This window comes from Pezoporus wallicus, unplaced genomic scaffold (assembly GCF_028554395.1).
Source record: "Pezoporus wallicus isolate ANWC-B61680 ecotype Strahan unplaced genomic scaffold, APGP_CSIRO_Pwel_v1 contig_13643, whole genome shotgun sequence".
NCBI classification, from domain to species: Eukaryota; Metazoa; Chordata; class Aves; order Psittaciformes; family Psittacidae; genus Pezoporus; species Pezoporus wallicus.
Window position 1 is genome coordinate 160,534 of NW_026638179.1, and position 26,091 is coordinate 186,624.

The 26,091-nt window shown below is 42.5% G+C and overlaps 1 protein-coding gene across 2 annotated transcripts in view; it reads right to left on the bottom strand.

Annotated features, from left to right (window-relative positions):
• ADAMTS17 (ADAM metallopeptidase with thrombospondin type 1 motif 17) overlaps positions 1-26,091 on the bottom strand; it is a 167,701-nt gene that overhangs the window by 41,866 nt on the left and 99,744 nt on the right. Inside the window, exons 13-17 of one of the 2 annotated variants that reach the window (XM_057409744.1) lie at positions 22,715-22,881; positions 21,005-21,132; positions 11,824-11,944; positions 9,244-9,318; positions 3,914-3,994 (exon numbers count right to left, since the gene is read on the bottom strand). In XM_057409744.1, the coding sequence (XP_057265727.1) occupies positions 3,914-3,994; positions 9,244-9,318; positions 11,824-11,944; positions 21,005-21,132; positions 22,715-22,881 (572 nt within the window). The remainder of the gene's footprint in view (positions 1-3,913; positions 3,995-9,243; positions 9,319-11,823; positions 11,945-21,004; positions 21,133-22,714; positions 22,882-26,091) is intronic. The other variant, XM_057409745.1, reaches the window with a different exon arrangement.

Sequence of the window (26,091 nt, forward strand, 5' to 3'; positions counted from 1 at the left end):
TACCACAATATAACTCTGTCTGTGCCTTACTTCTCTTCCTGCTTTGTTCCTCCATCTACAAAGTACCCTCTGCAAACTCCAGACAAAAATCCTGAAGTAGGATTGCTTTCCTCTGCCAGAGCCTCGTGGCTTCCAGGCAGATCAAAGCAGCCATCACACTGGCCTTGAGAAGCTGTGAACATGACTAATCAAAGCTGTGGATGAGATAAAACTATCTCCATGCAGTATGGCTGACGAGTAAAGATAGCAGGGCACATGCTCAAAACAACATATAAGAGCTTGAATGACTGAATCTATGCTTTGGTTCCAGCTCATCATCAAAGGAAGACGGCTCACTGATGAAAAAGAAAATGTTTAATCTTTGTGGACCTCTTTTCTGGGTAAGGTTTGATTTTGATTGCTGGAGGCACTGCTCCCTTAGTGACTGAGGAGACAGAGAGTTTGGAAACAGCTCCTTGAGGATTGCAGAGACTTCACTGGCGGTTCAGCAAAGTATTTGGGCCAAAGTATTTTTGCCACTGTTGGTCTTCATTGCACACAGGTGTCCCATCAGTAGGGAACAATGCTGCAGCTATAAAACCTTCATGTCTCTTAGAGTATTGCTCTTTCTCCAGTGGCTTCTGTGACACACCGAGAATAAACAAAGCACACAACAAAGAACACTTGCCCAACCTCCCTGAGAGCTCAGTGGCCAGAACTTGTCTGACTGTGGTGGAAAAGCCCAAACAGGAAAGCTGTTACGAGCCCTTTTTGCCAAGCAGCCTTCACTGATTTAAGCTGGTACCCACAGGATTCATTCTGCTTTGGACAGCCAGCTGCAGCAATCCTGGGACCCTGCATCTCAAACAGGGTAGGGAAGCACAGCTCTTTCTGTTCCCCCCATTGTGGGTACATTTAGATAGTAGTAAGAATCCACTGTTACAGCTCTAATATGTTTCTGGCTCAAAGTTGCACAGTAGAAGAAGCGAAAGGAACCCCAGCAACAACCCATAACTTCTTTTTTTCTTGTTGGCAGGAAGACAGGAACTGACCAATCTGCTTCTAAACCTGGCACCTACTCAGATCTTTATTTCCACCTTGGGTCCCTCCAGCTTACTTCCCAGCCTGTGGACACAAACTGCAGAGGCATTTCCTGTTCAAGGTGGTTTTCAAGCATTAAAGCCAGCCAAGGCAGCCAGCGTGGGTTGCCTGTAGGTGGAGGGAAATTCTTCAGGCACTGCTCCCAGCACATGGAATAATGATTTCAAATTATGCTGGGCTCATTTCCAAAGTGTGGTACCTGGTTCTGAGTGGAAACAGGACCTGACTGGACTCAACTTTGTCAGTGTAATTGAAATAGAAAATCCTTCTATATTCTGACCTAGATTTACAATGCATTATGAGGCCTATCAGAGTGATTGGAGTTTGTTTTCTTAGTCATCTTTTTCATCCTATTGGAACACTTCTGCTGGTATTTTTTCAGCTTAGGTTAGCAAGACATTGGGTATCTTTTCTTTGTGTCCAGTGTCCCTTGAAAGCGAAAACTCTGAAAAGCTTGAAGATGTTCTCCTGGCTCCTGAACATGACCCAGAATGCTCAAAGCTTTAAAATAGCCACGTTTTTATCTATCTTTATGTGATGCACACAGGGCTAAGTACTGCTCTCAAACACACACAGTCTTAATCGTCAGTGGGGAAATACCTGCTTTAGTAAAGGTTGTGTGGTCACAACGAAAGGCAGTTGCTAGCTCCATGTATCACTCACAGTGTGGTAGCTACCTGCCAAGGCCAAGCCCTGAACAAAGACCCTGTGCAAATCCCACCAATAGAAACAAAAAGGCTGCTTCCAGAAGGCAGAGTATTTGTAAAACCCAAGGAAACACTGGTTCTCATTGTTCCACCAGTGCTTTGCTATGTCAAACATCTTACATGTAGGCGTATTCCTCTCCCAGCAAGTTGGCTGCAGCAATAGTGGAAGTACTAGCAGTAGTGAAACGTGCTTCCTACCAAGAAGTGGCACAAATGCCAATGCTTTTGACCTAAAGGCAGCTGAATGACATAATTTGCCCTCTTTTTTCCCCTCTGATGATTTGCTCTCTGTTTTTCCCCCGAATTTGGAATGAAAGACAGAGAACAAAAACATCTTTCCCAGTGAGCTTGCCAACTGCGGTAGCATCCCAAGACAGAAAACAAATAGCACTAGACCTGAAATCCTAAGGCACAATCACTATGTAAATATTCTCAGCGGCATCCTATATCCCAGGACTGGATATTAACATCGCTTTTGGCTGCACACATGGAGGATTATAAGCAACAGACGTAGAAATCAGAAATCAAGGGTCCTAGTCTGACTCTGCTACTTATTCCCTGCATATGCATGAGCAAGTTGCAACACCTCCATTTCCTCTTCTGCAAAACAGAGAGCAACTAGCTTCTTATCTTCCCAGTTCTTACCACAGGCTTGATGTATCTCTGGAGGCAATTTCATTTTTCAGAGTGCTTTTCTAGCCTAAAACCTTGAGATTTTGGATAAATAAGGTCTTTGCTCTGAGAAGCTCACTTTGAGAGAACCAGAACATGCACAAGTGAAAGCAACATCTAATAATTCCTGGGCTAAGGGACAGCTGGAATATGCATCTGCTCCAAACCACTGCAATGAGAATATCAGCACATGGAAGGGCTGAAACACTGTTTGATATGGAAGGACAAAAATAATGTGTTAATACACTCATCAACAGCAAGAACAGCTGAGGTTTGACAATGCAGGGACCTATAAGCTGCAAAAGTTCACTGAGCAAAGGAGGAAGTTTGGGATTTTCTCTTATCATTTTGTTTTCCCACATAGCATAAAGAACTTAAGAGAGACAGAATTTCCCCATTTATGTGTGGCCATGCAGCTCTGAGTGTGCAAAGGATGTTTCAATGTGCTGGGTGTTCTTTTGGGCCTTGGACAATTTTCCTTCAACTCCCTCCTCTGCCACAGGCATCTTGCGTGAATGCAGGGCAATGGGGCATCAGCATTCCTGTGACTCGGTCTCCCTAGAAGTAGATGGGAGCTAAAGCCCTTCATGTACTGCACAGTAATGGCACAAAAAGAAAACACCCCTAACACTGGAGAGAAGAGGCAGATCACCAGACTGACAGATGTGTGGTGTAACTGGCTAATTGCATTTTACAAATGTCCTTCGAAACTTTAATTTAAGTGATGAGTAACTGGACAAGAAATTTGCAGACAGACTCTGCCCTACAACAACCTCACATACAAATATGACCCATCACTCATGTCTAGAACTTTGTTTCCAACAGGGAAAAGAGGAAGCCTGTTCCCCTCAAAAGGAATGCAGAAGTAGATATGAGAAGAGGATTAAACATGTTGTTTGGCCTGAGAAAATCGGGACAAGTGGACTGGGGGCCGCAGCTAGCCCATCTCAGAGTGCAGGATCAGGTCTTGGGTACAGCATCAAGTGAAAACCTGCCACTGCGGGAAATAGTGCAGGTGACCTCATGGTTAGGTTATTGAGGGCTATCAGCTGTCCTGTCCTGCCTTTGCTTCAGTCTGAGTTGGGCACCTTCCTATCTGTATCTCTGTCATTCCTTTCTCTAAATGCACTGTTCTCTTTCCCACTCCCTCCCAAAGTTGTGTGCTCCTGGCAGTTATGTTCAACTCAGTGCCAAGTTCTGTTCAGGAACACTTCTGTCTACATAGAAGTATTCCCTGGTCCTTCCAAGTTGCATGGGGCCTGTAAATGTCACACACTATCACATCATGAAACCAAGCCATGAAAGCAGAGGGAGACTGCAACAAGAATGAAATCAACAGCCACTTCCTGGCAACAACAAGCCTATCATCTTATAGGTCACTTAGCGAAGGGTCATTTTGACAGAAAACAGAGCTGAGATTTGAAGGAAAACATTTGGGTTTTTTGTCTTTTTACCCAGAAAGCTGTGAGCAGGTTTATCCTCAACCACTCTGATCCGCCGGGCACCTGCAGGGATCACAGCTGCTTCGATGTAACCTATGGCAACAAAAGAGCAGATGGATGAGAACACGCCACAGGCAGCCAGAGGCATCAATCACTCAGTATCTCACCGTGAAAAAACAACTCCAGCCCAAGTTGGGGAATGGGTGGGAAACACTTCAAATGAGATCCCTGCATTGGCAGCCAAGTTTCACTGCTGTGACATGCATGGTTATGACTAACATTTCAGTCTGAGAGGAGAGAGAGAAATGCACGTGTGCTGCTTAATTGTGACTTGAGGCTTCGGCTTAATTAGATTTGCTCCCTTTGGATCACCCTGGCTCTCCTGCAGTACTGACAGGGATGCATGAGGACTGCTCCTGAGCTGATGCAAAGTGTCACGGTCAGGAGCAACACTGCACAGCACAGAACAGACACCTGGGATCTGAAATGAAGTTGCCAACAGATACTCTGCTTTCCCAGAAAAACCCTGCTTGGGGTTATGATCGATATCTGAAAGGACTCATTTCCACAAAACATTTTGATGATGTTAAAACTAAACAGCAGGAGTCAGTGGAACAAATGGGGGGAAAAGGAGTTTTCACACTTCAGCCTTCTGTACAGAAATTCTGGAGGATATAATGGTAATGGTCTCCATGCATCAGGATGCTAAAGTAGAATTCCACAGCTCAGATTTGATGTAACAACAGAAATGAAAGTTCCTTAAGGACTGACCACCAGTCCCTCTAAACACTGCCAGCAGATGCACATGGCACATGAGACCATCCCAGCATGGGACCTGTAGGAAAGGTTTCAACAGCATCCCATCATATTTTTATAGAATTCTCTTGGGTTTTATCTTTCTGAAACTGTCTTGGCCCTTTCATGCTTCCCTCAACCACCAGCAATGTCATGCTATTATACCACTTTTGACTAACAGAATAACAGTAAGAATAATTAGGAGCTACAAGGAAACGCAGCCTATTTTTCCCCCTTCATGGAGCCATGTGGAGTTACAGACTTGTTCCATGGGGTGGAAGTGGTGCCTCTAAACTAGGAAGCTGAGGAACATTAGAGCCCATTTCAAAGGTCTGGGAGCCACACAGAGTTTTTCCGCTGGCTTCATTGGGCTCTGAATCAGGCCCCTGTGAATGACACTAATCTCATCACAACCATTACTTGATTTCTTCTAATTGGCCACCCAGTTTACTTTGCAGTGTATAACTTGGCACCTCTTTTAGGTTATTGCTCTCCTCTTTCTTTTATTTTAAGTAGCTTATCCTCTATGTTCCCTCATCCCTCTTTTTGCTTTAAAGGCTCTGTGAAACTCCTCTGTGTCAGCCCTGCCTTTATGGAAATGGTGGGCAATCTAGAGCAATGGGTTGTAGAAATGCTGGCATGAAGAACACTGACCCCTCTTCACTCAGCCATGTTTTTCCCCGATCATTGTATGTGAATGACAGATTCCTCCTTACTTCTCCTTTACTCAGGATATTTCAGAAACAGTCAGTCATCCCTTGCAGGAGAAACAGAAAGAGGGACAGCAGAGCTGCAAACCATGCCTGTGTACAGAAGCCAGAGCAGCAGCTCTCCCATTTGCTCTTACAGAGTGGGGAAAATCATTACTTTTTAGAGTAAATTTTCCTAAAGCCAATACTGAAACTTGTTATGAAATTAAAGCAGGAGTTGGATTTTATTCTAGACATTGCCAGGAGTTGTTTTTTCATCAGCTGAGATACCAAATTACAATCAAATCAGTGTTTCAGAAGTCAAAAATCCTCACTGCACCCCATGCATCTCTAAACCCAATTGACAGTTATCACCAGACAGGAGCACCCAGAAAAGATGTGATTAATGACAGTCCATCATGGAGAAACAGGCCCCGTGACACACCTGAACACTCTGTTAGGAAGCCAGTTTAAAACATGCCCAAGTTTCAGGTAATGTAATGTACCTCCTGGGGAAATATTTACTTATTTAGTTTTTAAATCACACGCCAGATACAAATGGCCAGAGTTGAATCATGCAGGGGCTGGATACAAAGTTATATTGAATTTAGTGGAAAGCCAGTTACTAACTTCAGTGAACTTTGGATCCGTCCCCTGCCCTAGCAGCAGCCAGGAGTGTGTCACACTGCTTTAGAGGTGAGCAAACTGTGGAGCTGTGCTCGAGGTTCAGCTAGTGCCATAAATACACTTTCATTTCATCACTGTGCCATGAGAGAAACACCACGTGGAAAAGTTGACTTTTATGTCACTATTTACAATAGTAAATAGTGCAGTGTAAGCTATTAATAGAGTATTAGTTTTGGAGAGTGTTTAGTTTGGATTTACACCAGATTTTTCTCCTCATGTAATTTCTAATCCTGATTAATGGCTTGGGGTGGGGGGGGCGGAGGGTTGGATTCACAGCTCCTGAATAAGGAGAAGCATACTGTGCTAACTCACTGTGATCCTGTGGCACAAACCTGACTGCTGACCTTCAGTCTTCTGTTAGCGAACCACTTTGCAGTTGTGTGGATCTGACCTGTCCTGTCAGAGATGCAGAATTCTTGGGCATGTCCCACTGGGAGCATCTTGACACTCTCATTTGTTATTTCCAGCAATATTTTGTGAGGTAGTGGTCAAATCCCATTGCAAACAAACTAGGTATCATCCATGCAAATTTGCCACAGGTACAAACTCAGATCGCCACCACTGCTCCAGTCTGGTCCTTAGAGCTAATGTGAGGCTTCTAGTCACAGAATATTCCTGATCTTTGAGATAAGTGCACCAGAAAACACCTCCATTGTTTTCCAGGCACATTTTATTCAGCAAACTGTAACTGCAGATTCACAGAAAGATTATCAAGTGTCAGCCAGCAAGACCAAAAAACAAGTCTCAGAGTTGGCCCTGAGTCAAGGACTCTCAAGGATCTGTTGGGTCTTAGGATAATTGTCTGCAATGCAGGGGGTTGCAAGGTTGGGCTTAACGTTCTGCTTTAAATGAGGAACTGGCTAAAGACTGATGAGATTTGGCAACTATCAGGCAGTATTTCTAGTAATTTCACCCATAAATCAGGCTGTTAAGATGAAGCTTTGAAAGTACAACAGGAGAACTTCATTATTTGATAATTTATAGCGTTGTATGTAGTATACTCTACCTTGGGAACAGTTACTTTGGCACGCACCAATCTTTCTGGATAATCTGCATTACATCAGTGTCTCAGGAATGTAAGACTGTGATTGAAGCAAATCCTAGATACAAATTATATGGTGTAACTCGTATTAGGAGAGACACCAGAACAAAGAGGTGGCTTTGTCATCAAGGAGATTAATATGTGAACAGTGGCTACTGTATCTTCATTTAAATGCTGGAGAGATTTGCAGGAGAAAAGTAGCTCACACAGGAAAATCCATTGTTAGCCATTGTTGTTATTCCCAGACAGAACAGAAAGTTTAGTGTGAACTTCAGAATGTCATTGATCTACAACAAAACCCTTCTCCTGGTTCACATTGCAGTGAAAGATGGACTTTGAGGTAAAGGAAAAATTATCCCATGGCTGAAAGTACTGATCTCTGGGCATTGTACCTTCATATCTTATCTCTGAACATACAGGAAAATTAGGTGTGAGAAAACTTATCCCATTATCAAACTTCCCAAAAGTGTTTTGAACAAAGATCTCAGGGTAGAAGCCAAGGAAAACAGGCTGCCCTGCCTACCTGCTGGTCACGGCCAGCACAGCTTCCATACTACATTAGGGATAAGTACCAGCTGGGCATCTCAGTTTCCATGACCCTTTCCACCTCGCACCTTTGTCTTAGTGCTAGTTGTTGCAGTGAAGTGGAAATATGTCCAGAGGTAACTAAATGTCCATTTTCTGAATAGTGGTGATGATTCTCACTTGTGATTAGCTTGAGGGTAATTCCTCCACTGGCACCTGCCCACTTCCAGCCATGGGATAGCTCATTTGGAAGAAAATCATTTCACTGCAGAGCCATGGATAGATTTCAAAGCCTCCTACTATTACTGTGAAGTTGCTTGCTGGGATTTCTAACTTGCATATTGTGCTTAAACCTTTATAAGAGATCCCAGAGTTAGCCCTAGGGCTCCTTTTTTCTCATTATTTAGATATACACCCTACTGACCAAAAAAAAATAAATGGTTTCTTGCGTGGCTAAGGATGCTTCTAACCAGAACTGCAGCTCCAGTGTTCAAACAGTCTTTCTTTCTCTTAAAATACGTGCTGGACAAGTAGTGTACACAATAAAACACTTTTTTTTCACCATCTTAAAAAGAAAAATCGCTAGAAAGATACACTCTGCCCCAAATTATAGTTACAACAACTGGCATATCTCACCTTATTATGTTCTGCCATTAAAAAAAACCAAATACCTGTCTGTGAGCCTTCTTTTGGACCACAAGTCAAGAGCAGCCATGAAAATGTTGATATGGCTGAGAAAAATCAAGAGAGGCAGATAGAGACTTCATTCTCAGTGCAGGTCTCCGAGCATTACAGGCACAGCTTTGGGGTCTGGGCAGAAGGCAGCAGTGATAAATCAGCTACCCAAGAGACACAAGCCAAAGAGCTGTCTTTGTTTCTAGGTCTCCTGTACAGTGGCAGGGAGACAGACGGACTTCAGAACAAGTCTGTGCTTCGTTTTGAGAAATGACTTTGGAGAAATAGGTACAGGGCAAGCAGCCAGTCAAAAGTAAACCTCAGTCTAAACAGTGCATTCAGTTGGCCTACTGGAACCAGCTGCAAACAAGCGTATGTGATGTTTAACATCACAAATAAAGGCTTTTGCCCTCCTCAAAAGAGAAATGGAACCCATTTCTGGTTGGATCACTGTGGATCGCAGGTGGCAAGATGTGAACTGCTGGATCTCTCTATGAGACACTTTGGATGTTCTACCATCATGCCCCACCAGGGTGGCAGAATCTCATCCCTGACATTAAGGTTGATAAAAAAAAAAAAGAAATAGATCTGGTCCTTTTTACCTGGTTGTCATGGTTAAAACCCAGTCAGACAACTTGTTCACTCACTCCCCCCCTTTCTTTCCCTCCCCCTACTCCCAGAGGGATGGAGAGGAGAATCAAAAAGAATGAAAATTTGGCTTTCTTTCATGCAGACAGGTTTTCTGACAGGAAAGTATCTGTACTTGATATCTTTCACAAACCAAGCTAAATAGTAAAAGGACTTGAAGTTTATCCATGGCTTTTCATACCAATTTCCCCATCTAAACCAACCAAAAGAAGACAAAGAACCAACACCAAAGGATGTTACCAACACCCACTGACACTGCAAACAGCATTCAAGTATCTTACACGAGAAACACTTGGGAACAGCCTTTGCCTTTGCCATCACACATGTGGAAACCTTCTTACAATGACTATTGGTTACTAAGAAACAGAAAGGAGTTGGCATGGATTAAGATCAGTTAATAGGGCTTGGTAACATCATTTGCAATCACAGAGGACATGTAGCAGGGACCAATCCTGCAGTCCACGGAGTCCCATGTGCAGAGCAGCTGAGGATCTGGCCCAAAGGTTGCAGCTGCAATCCCCAAAACAAACACCACTCCAAAACAATGAATGTCTCGATGTTTGAAGTCTATTCTCTTCTGAAACAATAAATCAGCATGCTTGACTCAGTGTGCTGGCCTGGACTTGGATCCCAGCAAGTTTGTGGGGACCTGCCACTGACCTGTGCAAACATTCACACATCCAAACGCTGAATCTGTTACTGGAGTCATCTTGTGTGCTCTCCTTTGCTCCAACTTCTGTCAGATTGTTGCACATATTTGCTTACATGTCAATTTAAAGAAAAAAAGGCCAATTTCTCTCTTGAGTAACCTCATGTTTGTTTGTGATACTTCAGACCCAAGCCTGGACCTTTGCCTGCTGCATGAGATTCAGTAAGTTAACCCGAGGACCTGATCCTGCAGAACAGCAGGGCATGAACAGAAATTGACGGGAGTAACTCACAATGCCCAAAATGTTTGCAGAATCAGGGATAGGAATCATAAGTGAAGCCAACCAAAGTCTGCTTTCAGTGTCTAACATCAAAGAAATCCAAAAGCAGAAATACATGAACAGTGAATAATTAAAAGACTCTCAATATTCTTTCTGTTTTAGATGGTGATTTTTTAAAAGAGCATAATTTAAAAGAATAAAAAGCAAAGATAATTTCAACCTGGAAGAAGAATGTTTGACATTTTGTGGATGTTACTTTTTAAAAACTATTACCACACACAATTTAATTCCCTTTAAAATTAATAAATCAAAACATCTAATGCATGTTTATGTGATTATAACTGTAGACACAAGTATTTTATAGATTATGTGAGATGGGTAAAGGGGGAAACACTGTACTGACAAAGCAACATTTGTACAGGTTTTTTGTGCTTCTGAGATGATCAGCAAAGATAAGGACTAATCAATGCTTGCCCACTGACCATGATTCAGCCAGCCATCTCTTCTTAGCTTGCAGTGCACTGGAGGTGAAAGCCTCCTGTAGAGTCTTGGCAGCCAGACAACCAGTTAAGGCTGAAAGTGTTCCGTTCCTACAGCCTTGTGAAGTTACCACCCTCCAGCAGTCTGCCTAGTTGGAAATGGGTGCAACCTCCTGGCAGTGACCCAGAAATCTCTTATTTATCTGCACAAGATGTTTTGTAGTCTCATTGGAAAAGATAAGAGAGAGATACTCTTCAGGAGACATGAAGAAGTTCATGAACAGCTACAAAATTAACTGCAGAAATGGAGGGGTTTTCAATGGAAATGAGAAACTTTCCCACCATTTGCATCAAAGGCAAATGCCTTCACATAAGCAGGTGGAAAATTAGTGGGACAAAAGAGTCAAAGACAATAATGCAGGAAACCATTCAGCAGGTAGGCCTAGCAGTGCAACATAGAATAGAATCATAGAATAGTTAGGCTTCAGAAAGATGTGGTGCAGGTGGGAAATCCTACCCGCATCTCAGAGGAGGTGACAGATAAAGCTGACTCCAAAGATGAGGAAGAGCAGGGTACAGAGGAAGAGGTCAATGAACAAAATCAGAGGCTAAGGCTTCAATGCTGAGACTTTGATTAAAGGAAGCTGCCAAGTACTTGCATGGCTTTAGTAACTAAACAGAACTGAATCGTGTGCTTAAAGGGAATCTATGTGCTTTGCTGAACTCAGCCTCAGAGCAGCACATGTTGAATCTATTTCTCCAAACAGAAATGGCAGTTCTGTATTCACCGAAGGGGAAATAATTTTTTCTGGACAATTCCTTCCTCTTGGAGCAGCTTGCAAGTCCTGAATCTGGCTTTTCCTCCCTTTGCCTGATTAGGATGTGTGATAACAGGTTTCTCAGAAGGGCAATACAACAACTCTGGAACAAAGACTAATTGAGACACCAAGCTGTATATACATTAAAGTTTAACAAGAGAGGGGAAAGTCTTAACTCTGGCCGGAAGCTCTTGTATCCTATGTGGATATTATTGCTGGCAGGGAATCAGTGAAAATATTCAGAGGGGAGAGCTCTATCATTTAGCTGAGATATCCTGATTACAACATGAATCATCTACAACATGCAGCATGCAACATTCTGAGTTCTCAAAGAGCTCAACAATGGTGCTGAAATCAGACTTCCCTCACACTGAAAAAGACACTGTAATTCTGTCTCATTTAAAATTCTGAATTTCAGACAGAGGCAATGGCTGGTATCTGGGCAACTGGATAAGAAGCAGAGAGAGTATCACATTGGAATTGAACTGGGGGTTGGTTTGTGTTTGTTATGTGTTTACTAGGGCAAATGAGTCCAATGCTATCCAAGAAGAAGAGCTATTACTACCACTCTTTAACTCCCCCCAAGCAGTTAAGAAAGCCTCCACTCGACTAAACCGCTGCTGAGGATTACTCACCCATCCCCTTGGTGTGGTTGAAGTCGCCTTTCACCACTTTACAGGTTTTGCCATCACCACTGCAGATTCCACAGCGATCCTCTTTGGCAGCTGAGCCAATGATTCCATCGCAGCCAATTTTCTAATGACAACAACCAGAGGTCCCCATTATTTTGTTTGCAAGGTTAAAGTATTTCTATACATTGAGATCAAGACTAAGACAGACATCCAACTGAAAACCTGAATGGGAAGAGAACACTGGGAATTAGGGGAGCACTCACTCGGAACGGTGTTGAGTTGGTTATCCAACAACCCCCTTCCTTAACAATGAAAGCATGAACTTTGCTACAGAAGATTTAACTGAAGAGTTTCACAAACACTAGTTATTCCAGATACCATCATAGATTTCATACTAACCCACTCTAATTTCCTTCAAGCACAGCAGGTTAAAATAATGTTTCATGTTTCTATAGCAATTTCATCTGAGGAGCTCAAAGACATCCTGGAGAAATGGATCTCTACAGTGATACCTAGTTTAGAGAAAAATATGTTCTCCTTAACTGAAAATTAACCCCACTAACCAGAATCCTGGTCATAGCCCTTCACCATACGAAACCTAAGTGCTGTTACAAGTTCCCGTGTGCTGCTCACTGAATGAGCTCTGCTTTGGATCAGGATCTGAACAGGGAGTATAACATTCAGTTCTGATGACACTTCTGCAATACCTGAAGGAAGACCTCACGAGTCAGATAGCTCAAGACGCCTGCAATGCACTGTAGCTCAATGGAAGCAGGTCAGGTTCATATTTGGCCAAATTTGTACCATAAGATTGCTAAAACAATCATGACATTTTCTATATGCTTGCACTGTATTAAGCTTAGATATTCAATTGATAAAGAAAACCCCAAACAAGAATTCCACCTAAAGCTTCATTTTACATGGTATTTTCATCATTTTCTAAACCTACCTAAACTCTTTCTAACAAAAATCTAAAGCTTTGCTTTCACAGATGGGTATTACTAGGACAGTCACAGCATTCTCCCTGTAGCTATAGAGACTGTCATGTTAATCTTCCTTATTCCCCAACCATGTACAGGTTATGATGGTGAACGTTGCACATTTGCATATCTTGAGGTTGATAAGATTTACTTTCTTTTACTTTTTCTCTGTTTTCCATCCATGTAAGACCATGGAAATAATCAGCAATTCACTCTAAAAACATAAATTTCTACTGAAATAAGAGTTGTCATTATGTAAGTTATTAGGAGAGATTCTACTATTAAAAATAAGTTACAGATTTATTCTCTGTAGATAAACAGTTTCTTGGCACATGAGTTAGCATGACTGTCACTAATAATATTTGAATAAGGCTGTTGGGTCTCTTCCTTCTTTTGCCTTCTTAAAATGAAGCCAGAGGAAAGTTGGAGGGAACTGAGGGAACAATCAAAACAACAAACATTTTGAGAAATAGGGTAAGCAGAGAAATATTAAGAGAACTTGGGCTGTTTATCTGAGACTGTCTGCGTGCAAGCAACGCAATTTGGACCTGAACTCAAACATTCCCCAGTTTCAGAAGACACTGGCCACTGCTTAAGTCCAGATGTATTACAGGGATCAAAGATTGCCAGCGTTCAGACGTGATCTGATGCAGCATTCATCTGGGTAAATCATTACAGACAGACCCATGCTGAGAAAGGATGATCATCTTAAACGCATACAAGGGAAATGCTGCTCATTAAGTAGAATAGCATGTAAGCTGGTGGGCAAGAACTACAGGGAAAAACCTGTATAAGTGGGAGTTAAAGGAAGGTATGAAAACGACCACAGAGTTTCTGGCAGTTGCAATTCTCAAGTCTAAACTTCACACCCATGTCCAACAAATAATTTTGGGATATTGAATGTGATTCTGCCCCCAAAACAGAAGGATGTCCCAGCAGTAATCCTTCCAGGAAAATAAATATGATTTATTAATGGGGTTGCTGAAAAGCAGCTGGAAATATATGCCTGCCTGCCACCCTGCTGAGATACTGGAAAAGCTGCATTTAATTTAAGACTCTAGTGCTATCTTTTATTGTCCTGCATTGTTATTAGCACTATGTGAGCACACAAATGAATAAAAGGACTATAATGAGTGTTGAACCACACTTATTCCCAGTGCTACATGAGGAGTCTATAGGGCTGTAATGGAGGCAGGCAAAGAATGGGGAGTTAGCAAGCACATGCTTTGCATTTACGCTGTAGTCTCCCAGATAATGTAAACCAGTGCAAGGCAGCAAAGCCTCTGAAAGAATGAATCCCCCCTCTTCTGACACTGGGGTTCAAGACAAGCCATTTCCTCCCATTTTGTAAGTCACTGACACACTTTGAAAGACCCTCTCTGAAAGCACGGACAGTGCACCCACTGAATCCACAAATACACCTCCCAAAACCTTTGCTGGTTTTTACCTTTCATCTTCACCTTAATTCCCTGAGAGTGGAGGAAATAAGAATGGCCACTAAAGCTTTCTTTTTGATGGCACCATCCCTCCCATCCACAGGGCAGACTTTGCCTTCAATCCAGGGCTTGAGGATTAAAGCCCCCATCAGATTTGGGCCAGGAAATGGCTTCTTAAAAAAGAAAATCTTTAAGAGAATAAATCAGCTTTCCTTGTTGGCTTTTAGATGATAATTGGTGTGATCTTGCTATTTTATGGAGAAAAAACACCTTTGAAGCACTTTACTCTTGTCTACATAAATATTAAAGCCCATTTCTCATTCCCCATGCCTTCCAATCATTTACAAACTACAAGTATATTTGATAACAGTACGTAATGAAACAGCTTTTGTTAAGATTGACAGTGGATTCCAAAAGCTGCACAGTCATTCATAAACACATTACAGCGACCATCTCAGTCACTCAGGTCCTTCAAAAACTCCCTGCATTGAAAATACTGCCGCATTTAAGTGCAAAGAGGAAGAGACAGGGCTGGAAGGGTGAGGAAGATGATCCATTAAGGAGTGAGCAGGACATTTGGAGCTCATCTGTGTTCAGAAGGAAGATTAAAAAGTCCAAAGCCAGCCTGGTGTGAGCACCACCTGTTTAGTAGATGGTGGGAGCATTCGCCACTGTCAGCCCCATTCTTAGACTCTTGGAGCTTCCCTGTACAACCCAGCATGGACTTGAACAGTGATATCCATAACTCTGGCAAAGGGACTGATGTTGACGCCACTCACGTGTTCCACCTCCTTCCTGTACTAGCTGTTGAGAGCCTGTAGTGCTGCAGTACTGCTATTAACACCATCAATTGGACAAAGAGGAAGCAGATTTTAACCAAAGCTAGTTCCTTTCCCATTTTAAACCATGGGAGTGCTGGCAAGAAACTTAAAGATGGCCTTTTGGGGCTTCACGTCCTTAGCATTGACCATCACAATTATATCTACAGGTTTCTTAATACACTTCAACACAGGCAGGCTCCTAAACTGACACCATGTTTTGGAACTATCCATTGACCTTGAAATTGGCAGGTAACTGCATATTTGTTGAGCCAAAGGCCTGAAATTAATTCCCTCTAAACTGATATCTCAATCCACCCATCCTTCCCTCCCCCCTTCTTCTCATCTTTGTAATTAAACATCTGAATATACTGCTTGTTGGGTGGTATTTCCAGCTTCAGTCATTGCTGGCTCCAGCATAGGAAAACTCCTCTTCTCTCCTGAATGCACATCATTTGGATTCTTCTGTGTGAACTATTTTCTGTAGTGCTTGGGTATTTTTAATGGTATTTTTATCTGTCTTTTCAATGGCTGTGCAAGAACTCAATTGATACAGGCTGCGTGAGTATGTTTTGCTACATAAACACAATTCTTTTTGTTATATACACCCACCCTGTGTAAGAAATGACATTGTAGGCTCACAAAACTGTAATGCTTCCCACATGCTGAGCTAACTGGCTGTCTCAATGGATCAAATATAAATATTGATGCAACATGTGCCATTTTACAAATTAATCATGTATGGAGCATGCTGGTTATGACAGATTCATCTACACTGCCAATTCTTTGTCCATAATATCCAGTGTCCATTGATACCTCCAGGGGTGGATCACATGAAACAGGAATGTACATATGTGAGCAACTGACATTCACATCTGAGGGCAAACAAACTCTTATTTCTTTGCTTTACACATGACTTGTGAAGCCCTTGTGGGGGATTCTGGGTGTCTGTCGGGATTTGAACAGGAGGGTGAGCCTAGATCCCTAATCAAGCAGTTCATCTCCATGTTACTCCTATTTTTGTTCCACAACAAATTCTGTGTGATGGATTGGAGTCCATGTAGAAGTTAGTTCAGCAAATATCCTCCTGTCATTTCCTGAGCCTTCAGATTTTATCTGAATCAGAGCAGCTCTGCTGGAACAGGAGACACTGCTTGGCTTAAATTAGCATTATCTTATCTGGATTAGATATGCAATTACACTTGCCCAGTGACTTTGTGTTTAGATCCCTTAGCAGTTCGTGGGGATGCTAGATACAATTATTCTTGATAACCACTTTTTCACATTTAGAGCTTGAATGTTATGTGTCAGAACCCCTCTGTTCTGGCAGCAGAGCAGCCTATATGAGTGAACATGCAAATAATACAAAGCTTTTTCCCATCACAGGAACTCCTTTGCTTCTGTTCTCTGGTCACTTTCTGTAGCTACCCCTTTCTAATCCCTCCAAACCAACTTCATCTGACCTAATCCTACCCTGCCCTGGTTTGTACAAATGCCAACGGGCTGCAGATAACAAAGGATTTTATATCAAACATCCATTCTTTAAAAGAGACATCTATCATGTCAGTTCTCGATTTGAAAATAAGCAATATTTATCAGTATATGATATATTTATCTATACCTGTATGCATCTCCTTTCTGATCAAGTCTTATTCTTGGCTGCCCCAGCCACAAGCAAAATAAAAGCCTCCAGAACAGGTAATACAATTACTTGGCTATTACACCCTTTCTGTGGGTTAACATAAAAGAAAAATAGGGAGAACCAGCATGATTTTATTTTTCAAATCCCACTGTAAAGTACACTAGAAAAGCAGTAAGATACCAACAGCACCTTGTTTTTGTCACTGTGCCCCACCAAAATCCCTGACTCTGTTCCTAGGCCTCAGATTGCATTGCTACAGAACAGAAATTGGAAAAAACAAAAAGACACTTCTACAACAGGTTTCTGCAGTTCAAACACTGGACTGTGTGCACATACACTAAAATAATTTATCAAAGTACAGTGCGAAGCCAAGTTGTTGTATGGAGACAAGCTACCCAGTCTGGAACATCTTGTATCACAGTTTGTAATGCAGGAATATGAACAATACGTGGAAAACACTCAAGTGAGGAAGCAAAGCCAGGAGTGCATGTATCAATCAAATACAAGAAGTGGGTACTGAGTATGTAGGAAATTGTTAGCCAGCACCAGGTCCAGTAGACAACTGCAATTTATCCTCTGCCACCCCTGGCCCTCTCCTGACACTTTGCCTATCCCATGTGAAAAACTGCTCTGGAAATGTGTCCATTTTCAAGTTTGTTCCCCTTTCCTAATGTATGACAATCATTTTTATAAGAAAGCTGTTCTATAGTATCTCTGCTGTGCCAGGACAGCCTAACATGTGGCTTGTCATCACAGAATATCCTGTGGATTCACCAGCAAGTTAAAAGTAGACGTGACATGACAAAATGTTAATGAGAAAACTGTAGTTAGAGCCAGAACAACTTCACCTCTTAAATTGTTAAATCACAGCAAAGACTGCCCTTGATCTCTAGCCCAGTTCCACTACGCAGGAGGTCTCTGCTTTCAAAGAGACCTTAGATTACACCCTCAAGTACAATCTGTAGTCCCCATTGGAAAGTTTTTGTGCTATCATGAGCCTCAGACTAATCCTCCTTTGAGAAAAGCCAGCACAAAGTCATGTGCATCATAGCAGTCAGCTGAGCAGCTTGTCTTCTCCCCACACCACTGCTGTGTGACATCTGACACCTTTTTAGCTCTACTTCTGCCAGTTTTATATTAACATCAGCAGCACAGAGTGAAGAACTATAAGAGGTTCTAAAGCACACTGCTTCCACCAATCTTGATTCATGAAACATACACCAGAGTCTTAAGGAAGCACAAAACTCTCAGGGAATCCTCTCTCTGAAAGCCACATGTCACTTGAAGAGAAATATGGGAAGATAAAAGCAATCTGAGCTTCAGGTTGCACTGCCCTATTCCATCTTCACCATGACTTCAATGCCCATGCTAGAGAAAGCAAACTGGGAGCAGGCAAGAGAGAGGCTGCCAAGACGAGACGAGCATTCACCCTCCTCCTCCTCATACCCATCAGACTGATCTTCTTCTCCAGCCTGCTACAGATCTTGTGTCTCTGAAAAGTCTCAGGAGAAAAGAAATTCTCCTTGCTAGAAGACTATGTGCATTTTGAGAAGAAAAGTTCAAAGACCTGTGTAGACACTGAACAAGGCATGTAGTTTGCTTAGAAGATAGTAAGGATAACTGCATTTGGCATTACTTTTGAGGCTTCCTTTCTCAAAGCCTCCCTCTTCTTGCAAGTTTTTCTTTGCCATGTTCTTCTACATTGATTCATCATGTAACAACGATGCATGAGTTCCATTTAGGAGCATCTACTGCTGAAGGGAAAAGAGCTATTACATTTCCTGGACTAGATGTTCACAGGCAATGGTTACTGCTAATTTGTCTGTTAAACTGGCAATGTGTCATTCCTGCCTTTGAGAGCCTTTAACTAGAAGGATTACACAGGAAAATAAATAACTATAATACCACTCTCTGATTTCAGCACTTATTCTCTTCTTCAGGCCCCCTGCAATGCTTGTAGCCAGGCTTTGTCTGCACTGGGTAAGAGTAATTAAAGAAATATGTTGATTAAATTGGTTTAATAAGCAGGGGAGTTAGATGAGTATCTGTGGCAAATGGGGAACACAGTCACATATGGCAACTCTCAGCTCTATATAAGGCAGAAGAGGATTATAAATGAGTTCACAAGGCTTTCAAGTCTGCTCGGCTTGAATTGATCATTTTGCATTTTCTCTCAGCCAGATGCAAATGGACTGAATGTTCTGCAGCTGTCATCACTTCTCTGCACAGTTAAAGGCAGTTGCCCCCGACTTAGAGTGCAATTTGCTTTTCATGATGTACCTCCAAAGCTCTGTGCTCATAAAGGTTTTCATTTGGAGGGGAGCTGGCTACTGCTCCTCACTGGAAGAAGAAAACATACATTGCCATAATGTGTGATTTACCATTCGTGGCTGATCTGAATGTTTGGAGCAGTGAAGCTGCCAGACCAGTGTAATGGTCAATGGCACACAGCTGGAGGTGCACAGCTGGCCTTACTATAAAGGTTAGTAATGGATTTTCTTGAGGCTTTTTTTTCAGACACAGCTGAAAATAGGGGAAAATTAAGTAACTTGGGATGCACAATGAACCTGGCTCTATGCAATGCTCTTTGTATTAAAGAGCATCTAATGAATCAAATTTGTGTTGGCTTCCCAGCAACTTGCTGTTCAGATCCTCCATCTGAGTAAATTAGACTGAATTAAAAATGCCTCTTCAGCGGCATTTGGCAGGGAGCAGTGGGAAGTGTGTCCTGCAGCAGTGCAAAACTCAATCCAGGCAAAGATTTTTCACTTATGTCATCACACTGCTCTTTGTAAAGTTGCATTATGCCCCCAAAGGCTCTTTTACACCAAGGTGAGCATTGTGTTCATCTATCTCCCTGTCTAAAAGGCTCAAAGCAACAAGAATTGGTAGTCCTTCATCACTGCTTAGAGAAATCAGAGATAATGCCAAATTTGGTGTGCCTTCTGCCCCAGGGCAAGCTAGCATATCTCCAGTGAAGTTAGTGAAAGTAAAGGGTGATGCTAGAAAGCTGTTCTGGTGGTTAATATTCAAAAGAGGAACTCCTAGCACAGGATATAAATCTAGATGAGGATAAACTCAGGGGAAGAACTGCCAGGAAGAATCCAGCACTGGCAAGGCTGCAGTAGCCAACTCAACTGTCTTTCACATCACTAACATGTGTGAAGCAAACTTTGAACACATTACATGAGTAGGAGAGAGAAAACCCACTAAGTGCCTTGTCATAGCATCCGGGACAAATAACTTAAATCCAACTGCAACACACTGCTAGAAGCACCCATTCCAAATGACTTCCTGTAATTTATGATCTTTAAATAAACATTTTCTTCTCTCCCTTCCCTTGTCCAAAGCTTATACTTCCAGTTAATATAGGTATACACAACTCCACTATGTTTTCAAGAGATCAGAAATACCAGTTCTAAGAGATGGCTTCCCTAAGCATTTGATGTGCTGTGTTACAAACTGTCTCACTGTCCAGCAAAGAGTTGCATCAAAAAGAGCTCCCACACCTAATTTTGGTTCCATATTCAATTTGGCTAGAGAGAAATAATCATCATTGCAATGGTAAAAGGCCGTCACACCTTCACTCCAGGAAAAGGGAATCAAACCCAAAGACGAAGAGAGTCCATTTCCATTCTTGACTTGTCTGACCAAAGATAGAAGGAAGCAAGCATGTTCAGGGTTTGGCCAGTCCATCCAGGGACAACCACGGGACACTGACTGTCCCATTGCAGTACAGCAAAAGGAGGCCTACCCTCCAGTTTCTCTGATTTGCCTTTTGTGTGACCCAAGTAAGACAATGCAGAAGAGAGACAAAAGCAAACTGGCTTGGTTTGTGCTCTGGGCCGCTGGATCTGCTCCTTTAAACCTATATTCTCTGTTGCACAGAGGTTTAAAACCTACTTTGTGGGAAGAAGGGAACCTTTTTCTTACTGCAAGGGGAACAGGCCTTTCAAACAGTTTTGATAGGCCCCTACAGTAACTCACTTTGTCATTATATAGTAATACAGTCAACAAAAAACACACAGGGAAAGCTACTGCCTCCTGCAGCTGCAGGATCCAAGGAGCAACTGGTATTGAAAAGCTTTCTCCATTTCCTAGGCAGAAAGCAGGTAGACCTAAAAAGTGTCATGATGCTGGCAATATAACACTTGTAACAAGCTAGTGACAATCTGTAATCCAGGATTGCCTTCTCACCTCAGAGACAGCCTCCCAGCCACCCACACGGATGCCTGTTCTTCTAGGATGTACGCAGCTCCCCCAGACTACCCTTAACACTAGACATAAAACAAGAGGAAGTTACTCCACCTGGCACTTGCCATGTACACAGAGGTCAGTCTCATAAGGCCCACATGGAGTACCATCAAGGACTCTGTCTGTCACCAGCACAGGGGAATCCTTCCCCAAGGGAGAGCAGAAGAGCTCACATGGCTTATCTGGAAAAATAAATACAAAAGCAAATGCCTTTAGAACAGCACAGACAAGTGTTTGAGACAATGGTGATGCAGTCTGTGTGAATGGATTTGGAAAGGTATCTGTCCTTTGAAGGAACATAAGCCTTTCAATTTAGGCCTGTCATTTCACCACTTTAAAATCTCAGTATTCACCAGTAGACAAAAGTTGCATTTTTCATCCATGCTAATGGCAACCATTGTATTACGTATTTAGTCCTCACTTTGGAAAAGCTACTACCATGTTTAGCTAGAGAAGGAGTTAAGTAAAAAACCTTTTTCAAAGGCTTGTATTATTAACAAGTAGGATACAGCAGATGTCAGGGTTTGCTGAGTGCATTTGCCATACATTTAAGTAACAGATATTTAGTCAAATATAATGGTTTTCCTTTGGAACTGACTCTGCTACTCACAGACTTCATCCAAGTAAGAACCTATAGACATTCTGATTGAAACATGTTTTGCTCTGCATAGCCAAGTACCTCCACTCATCACACGTAAGAGAGTATTGCCAATACATTGAGCTAAGTGGTATAGGCCTTTTCTAAGTCTTCAATGCAATCAAAAACCTGCAATCAGGATGTGAAGCTGAGCTGCACTCAGCCCATCTTGCTTGACACAGGAATTACATGCATAGCCTGTGGATGTTCAAACTCCTGCCTTGTGTCTGATGCAAGGCAAATTTGCAGAGGCTGGATTTTGACTTCACTTGCAGACTGAACAGAATAGTTCTGAAATTAGTCAGGGAAGTAGCTCTGCATTGTGCATTCAGACAGCAAAACTATTTGGAGAGGGGAGAAGAGAGGAATAGCAAGCAAAACCAGCCTGTCTCCTGGGGCATCTGAAAGAATTGTGCTCTTGGAGGGTCTGCTATAGGAACTGAAATGATCTCTGTATGATTGTCCTGGCATCAGACCTAACTTGTCGGTGCTAGCACAGGAAAGGGTTTATCCCATGTCTGGTCTTCTGGTATCAGTTCCAACACCACCCTCCTCTGTTCAAGCATGTCTTTAAGATGACCAAATGAAACAAGCCTTGTCTGTTTTTCAGCAGAGTGCAGCGAAAGATGTTTGCTCCTGCAGAAAGAACATTATTACAATCCTTTTTCAGATGCCCCCAACATTTCATGGAATAGTAGATGAAGAGCAAGATCTAGCAAAGGAAGCATTAAAGGAATGTAGGTAGGATAGGCATTCATCCTGAAATGCCCAGAATTGACACACACCGAAATATCCCAGGGAATCCTTCTTTTTTTCAGATCCAAATTAATTTAAAGACCCATTCCCAAACACCTGCCCATTCAGACTAGGGATCAAGTCAAGGCACTTCTCCCCCAGCATTACAAGAAGAGGAGCAAAGAACTAACAGCTCTCTGTATCTTCAGTTAAGAAGGCTAAAAGAACATCAAGGCAGCACCAGAACAACTAATTGTAGTAAGTCTTTCAGTTGTAGCTACGGGGAACATATTGTAGCCTTCTCACCAGCAAATGGAACTCTTGCAGATGAAATCAAGATGGGCTGAGAAGCTGCAGTGAAACATCAGCAAGGAAGTACAGAAAAAACTTACCATCAACAATGACAGCTGTCAGGAGACTTTTCTTCTTGTTGGTGTACCTGTCATGGGCCTGACACTGCTGGTCCCTGAAGCTTGGCACACCCTTAGGGCAGGGTAAGTTCTCACACACAGTGTGCTCCACGCTGGCTCCTCGGCAGTTCTTCCCTCCTGGCCCTGGGCTATTGTAGGAAAACCAAACCAGAGTCAGCAGGAACAGCACAGATTCCCACAGGAACACCTTTACCTCATTTTCTCTGCCTAAGGCAACTCATGAAACAGCAGGAAGGATCCTTCCTCTCAGATGTTCCTTGCTGGAGGGCAAATCCTGCTCTCAGGGGCTCTGACAGAAAATTATTCAAGCTCCATTCTGGATCCATAATTGGCTTACCACAACAGATGCCCTGGAGTACTTCAGAAGCATGTTCTTTTGTAGTTTGCCATATAGATCAACAATAGGAGCTGCCTACAGATACACTTAGATAAGAGGTAATCCAAAATGCTGTTCACCTGTGGGCACTAAGCAGCCTTCTTGGAAGATATAAAGTGCTTAACGGTTTGTATTCTGGTCATGAACTAAGAGGTGTGACTAATTCTGCACTGCTGACCTGAGTTTCTTCTTTGACTTCAGCAGCAATTCATTCCTGTCCTAACCTGTTTTCAGATGGAGCAAGCAAATGACCAAGAAAAAGCAGACAGATTATGTGCATGTGTATGTACCAGCAGTTTCAGAACAGGACTTGAAGTAAGGCACTCCCAAACTTTGGGCTCTGTCATGACATCAAGCCTGAGCTCTAACTTTTCCTGCAACTTGGGACAACTGCCTAGAGGCACCAAGGTGACATTCATGTTCCCGGGATCACACCAAATATCCAAGGCAGAGGCAGGCAACCCTTAATGTTTTGCCTTTCTCTTCCTACCATTTGCTCTCATGCTGCCTCAAAACACTCTTAACAACGGACACACAGCAAACATCTCTTCTCTGAGGTTCTGTCTTCAGCAGTTTGAAATGAAAACAGCATATAAGAAGCTATAACCTGTACTGTAAGTAGGGTGTCCAGAAACAAATCTGTGCAGCAGATAATCTGCATCCAGGAAAACCAGGCCATTTTACACATTTGGTTTTTAAACATGCAGGAAAGGCAACTAATCCAACATTGGGATTAAGCACCTGCAAAATCTATTTAGTCCTATTTATGATTCCCCAGAGAAGAAGAAAAACCTCAAGCTCTCAACAATAGCCTGTGTTTTGTTTGCAAAATAAACCAAACCAAGCACAAACAAAAAACCCAAGTAAACAGAAGACTTGGCTGTCCTAACAGGTAATTTCTTCACCTACTTTTTGATACTCTCCAGAATTTGTCACACTTAACTGACCTCTGAAATCATATTTCAGTATTACAGGTCTCTTGGCACATTTAAACAGGATACTGAGGGTTTTCATCATGCAAGATGAAGAAAAACAGTGTCAGTCACACTCTCTGGTTACCCAGCTCTTGTTCATACATCTTTCTTTCCTGCTTCATTCATTTATGTGCCTTCATCATTGTGTCCCTTCCACCTTTCCAAATTCTGAGGCCAAGACTTTGGGTAGCATCTCTATCAGATTCTGCAAAAGAACCTGAAGGGACAGACCCCTGTCATCCCAGATCCCAAGCCCTGTATAACATGGGCTTTAGCAGTGCCTGGGATTTCCAATAAATTCAGTTCCACCCTGATATATGCCTGAAACAGTGATTGTGTGAGATCTCGTGGTAGACAACTCCACAGCCTATCTTTCACTGTATTTAGGCCAAAAGAAGCCACCCACCAATGCAGCTGAAGAAATCAAAGCCCATTTCTACTACCGTGACCCTTTCACATGACAAGAGGGGACTGGAGAAGGGGTGGAGATCTCATCCTGCTCCTCTTTTTAAGCCAGTGTTTTTTCTCTTCAATCCCACTGTACAATAGCCCAAAGCCTAGACAAGAACACAAGGCAGTACAACACCAAAGTCTGCACGTGCAAACTGGCTCACGACACACTGCCTTACAACCATTTGGAGGCAATGCAAGCAAATACTGAGAGCAATTACAGAGAGGAAAAACCAAATCAAACAGTGAAGCAACTGGTTTAAAAATACTGATAGTCCCACAGGCTCACAAGTCAGCTGGCAGGAGCAGAGATTCCAGCTAGAAAAGCAAAAAAACAAAAAGCCAGAGACCAAATATATATGAAATAAAAGATAAATCCCTTAGCCAATATTTTTGGACAGTGAATAAACCAGCTGCAGAAGTGGGCTGATGCCAGGAATCTGAAGTGAAAGAAGATCACGTGTGTATCCCCAGCCAAGAATGTATATGAGAAAGAGAATTTTAAAATCAGTGTGCAATCTTGGAGGGAGCATTTCCTGTAATTTAAGGAACGATGATGAATGGATTTAGGTTTGGTCAGCACTGTGGTTAAAGAGACTTTATGTAGCTGACAGCAAAGAAACCAGCTCAGCCCCTTGTTCAGGAAAATGAGCTGGTAAAAATCAAGCCTGGACACTGTAGACATGCAATTGCTGTTCGGTGTTATTTAAGGAGAGAAATAAACAAATATATCCCCTTCACATGAATACAGCTCAGCAGACATCCATCATCTAGGCATGTCTTCAAAGTGACTATGTTGCTAGCCAGGATTTCAGCCCCTATTTAAAAAGAAAAGTTTCCTGTGCTTTGTCTGTGGAGAAAACCTTAAAATATGAATAAAGTTAGAGATACACAACTTGGAGGACTGCTCTCAAGATTGTGAGCACCCTTACTCACTGAGAAGTTAGAATGTACACAAACAGGGGTGGTCAGTTAAATAGCCACCATAACCTCTTCAGGCCTTCCGTAATGAAAGGGTTCCAGATGTGCCTCAACTGACCTGGGAGATGAAGGATGGAACATGGCAAATAACACTTTTATTCCTTCCTGCATCAGAAAAAAAGTCCAAGCCCAAGCAGACAGCATAGGCTTATCTGTGGTGACTGTGCAGGACCTAAACAGCATCCACTGCACTCTGTGTACAGGAAACTTTCCTTTTCCTACACAGCACATCCGAACCAACAGAATATCTTGAAGTGCTTTATCAACATAGCTATATGACATGAGGACCACTGTCAGCCGCTCCATTGCTTCCCAACCCTAGAGCCAGTACTCCCTCTATCTCTAAGACATATTGGCTCAGTTTGGTTGATGGATCCAGACCAGCTCCTCCTTGTTCTCCACAGTACTGGAGAGGAAACACAGCACTGCTTTTTCTGCCAAGCTGCCCATTTTGAATTCAACTGTATCTATGTTTGAATCCTCCCAAAGGGCCACCTCCAATGGTAACCCTTCAACAGAACCAGCTTCACTCCAACTCACTTCAGGATTTTGACCTG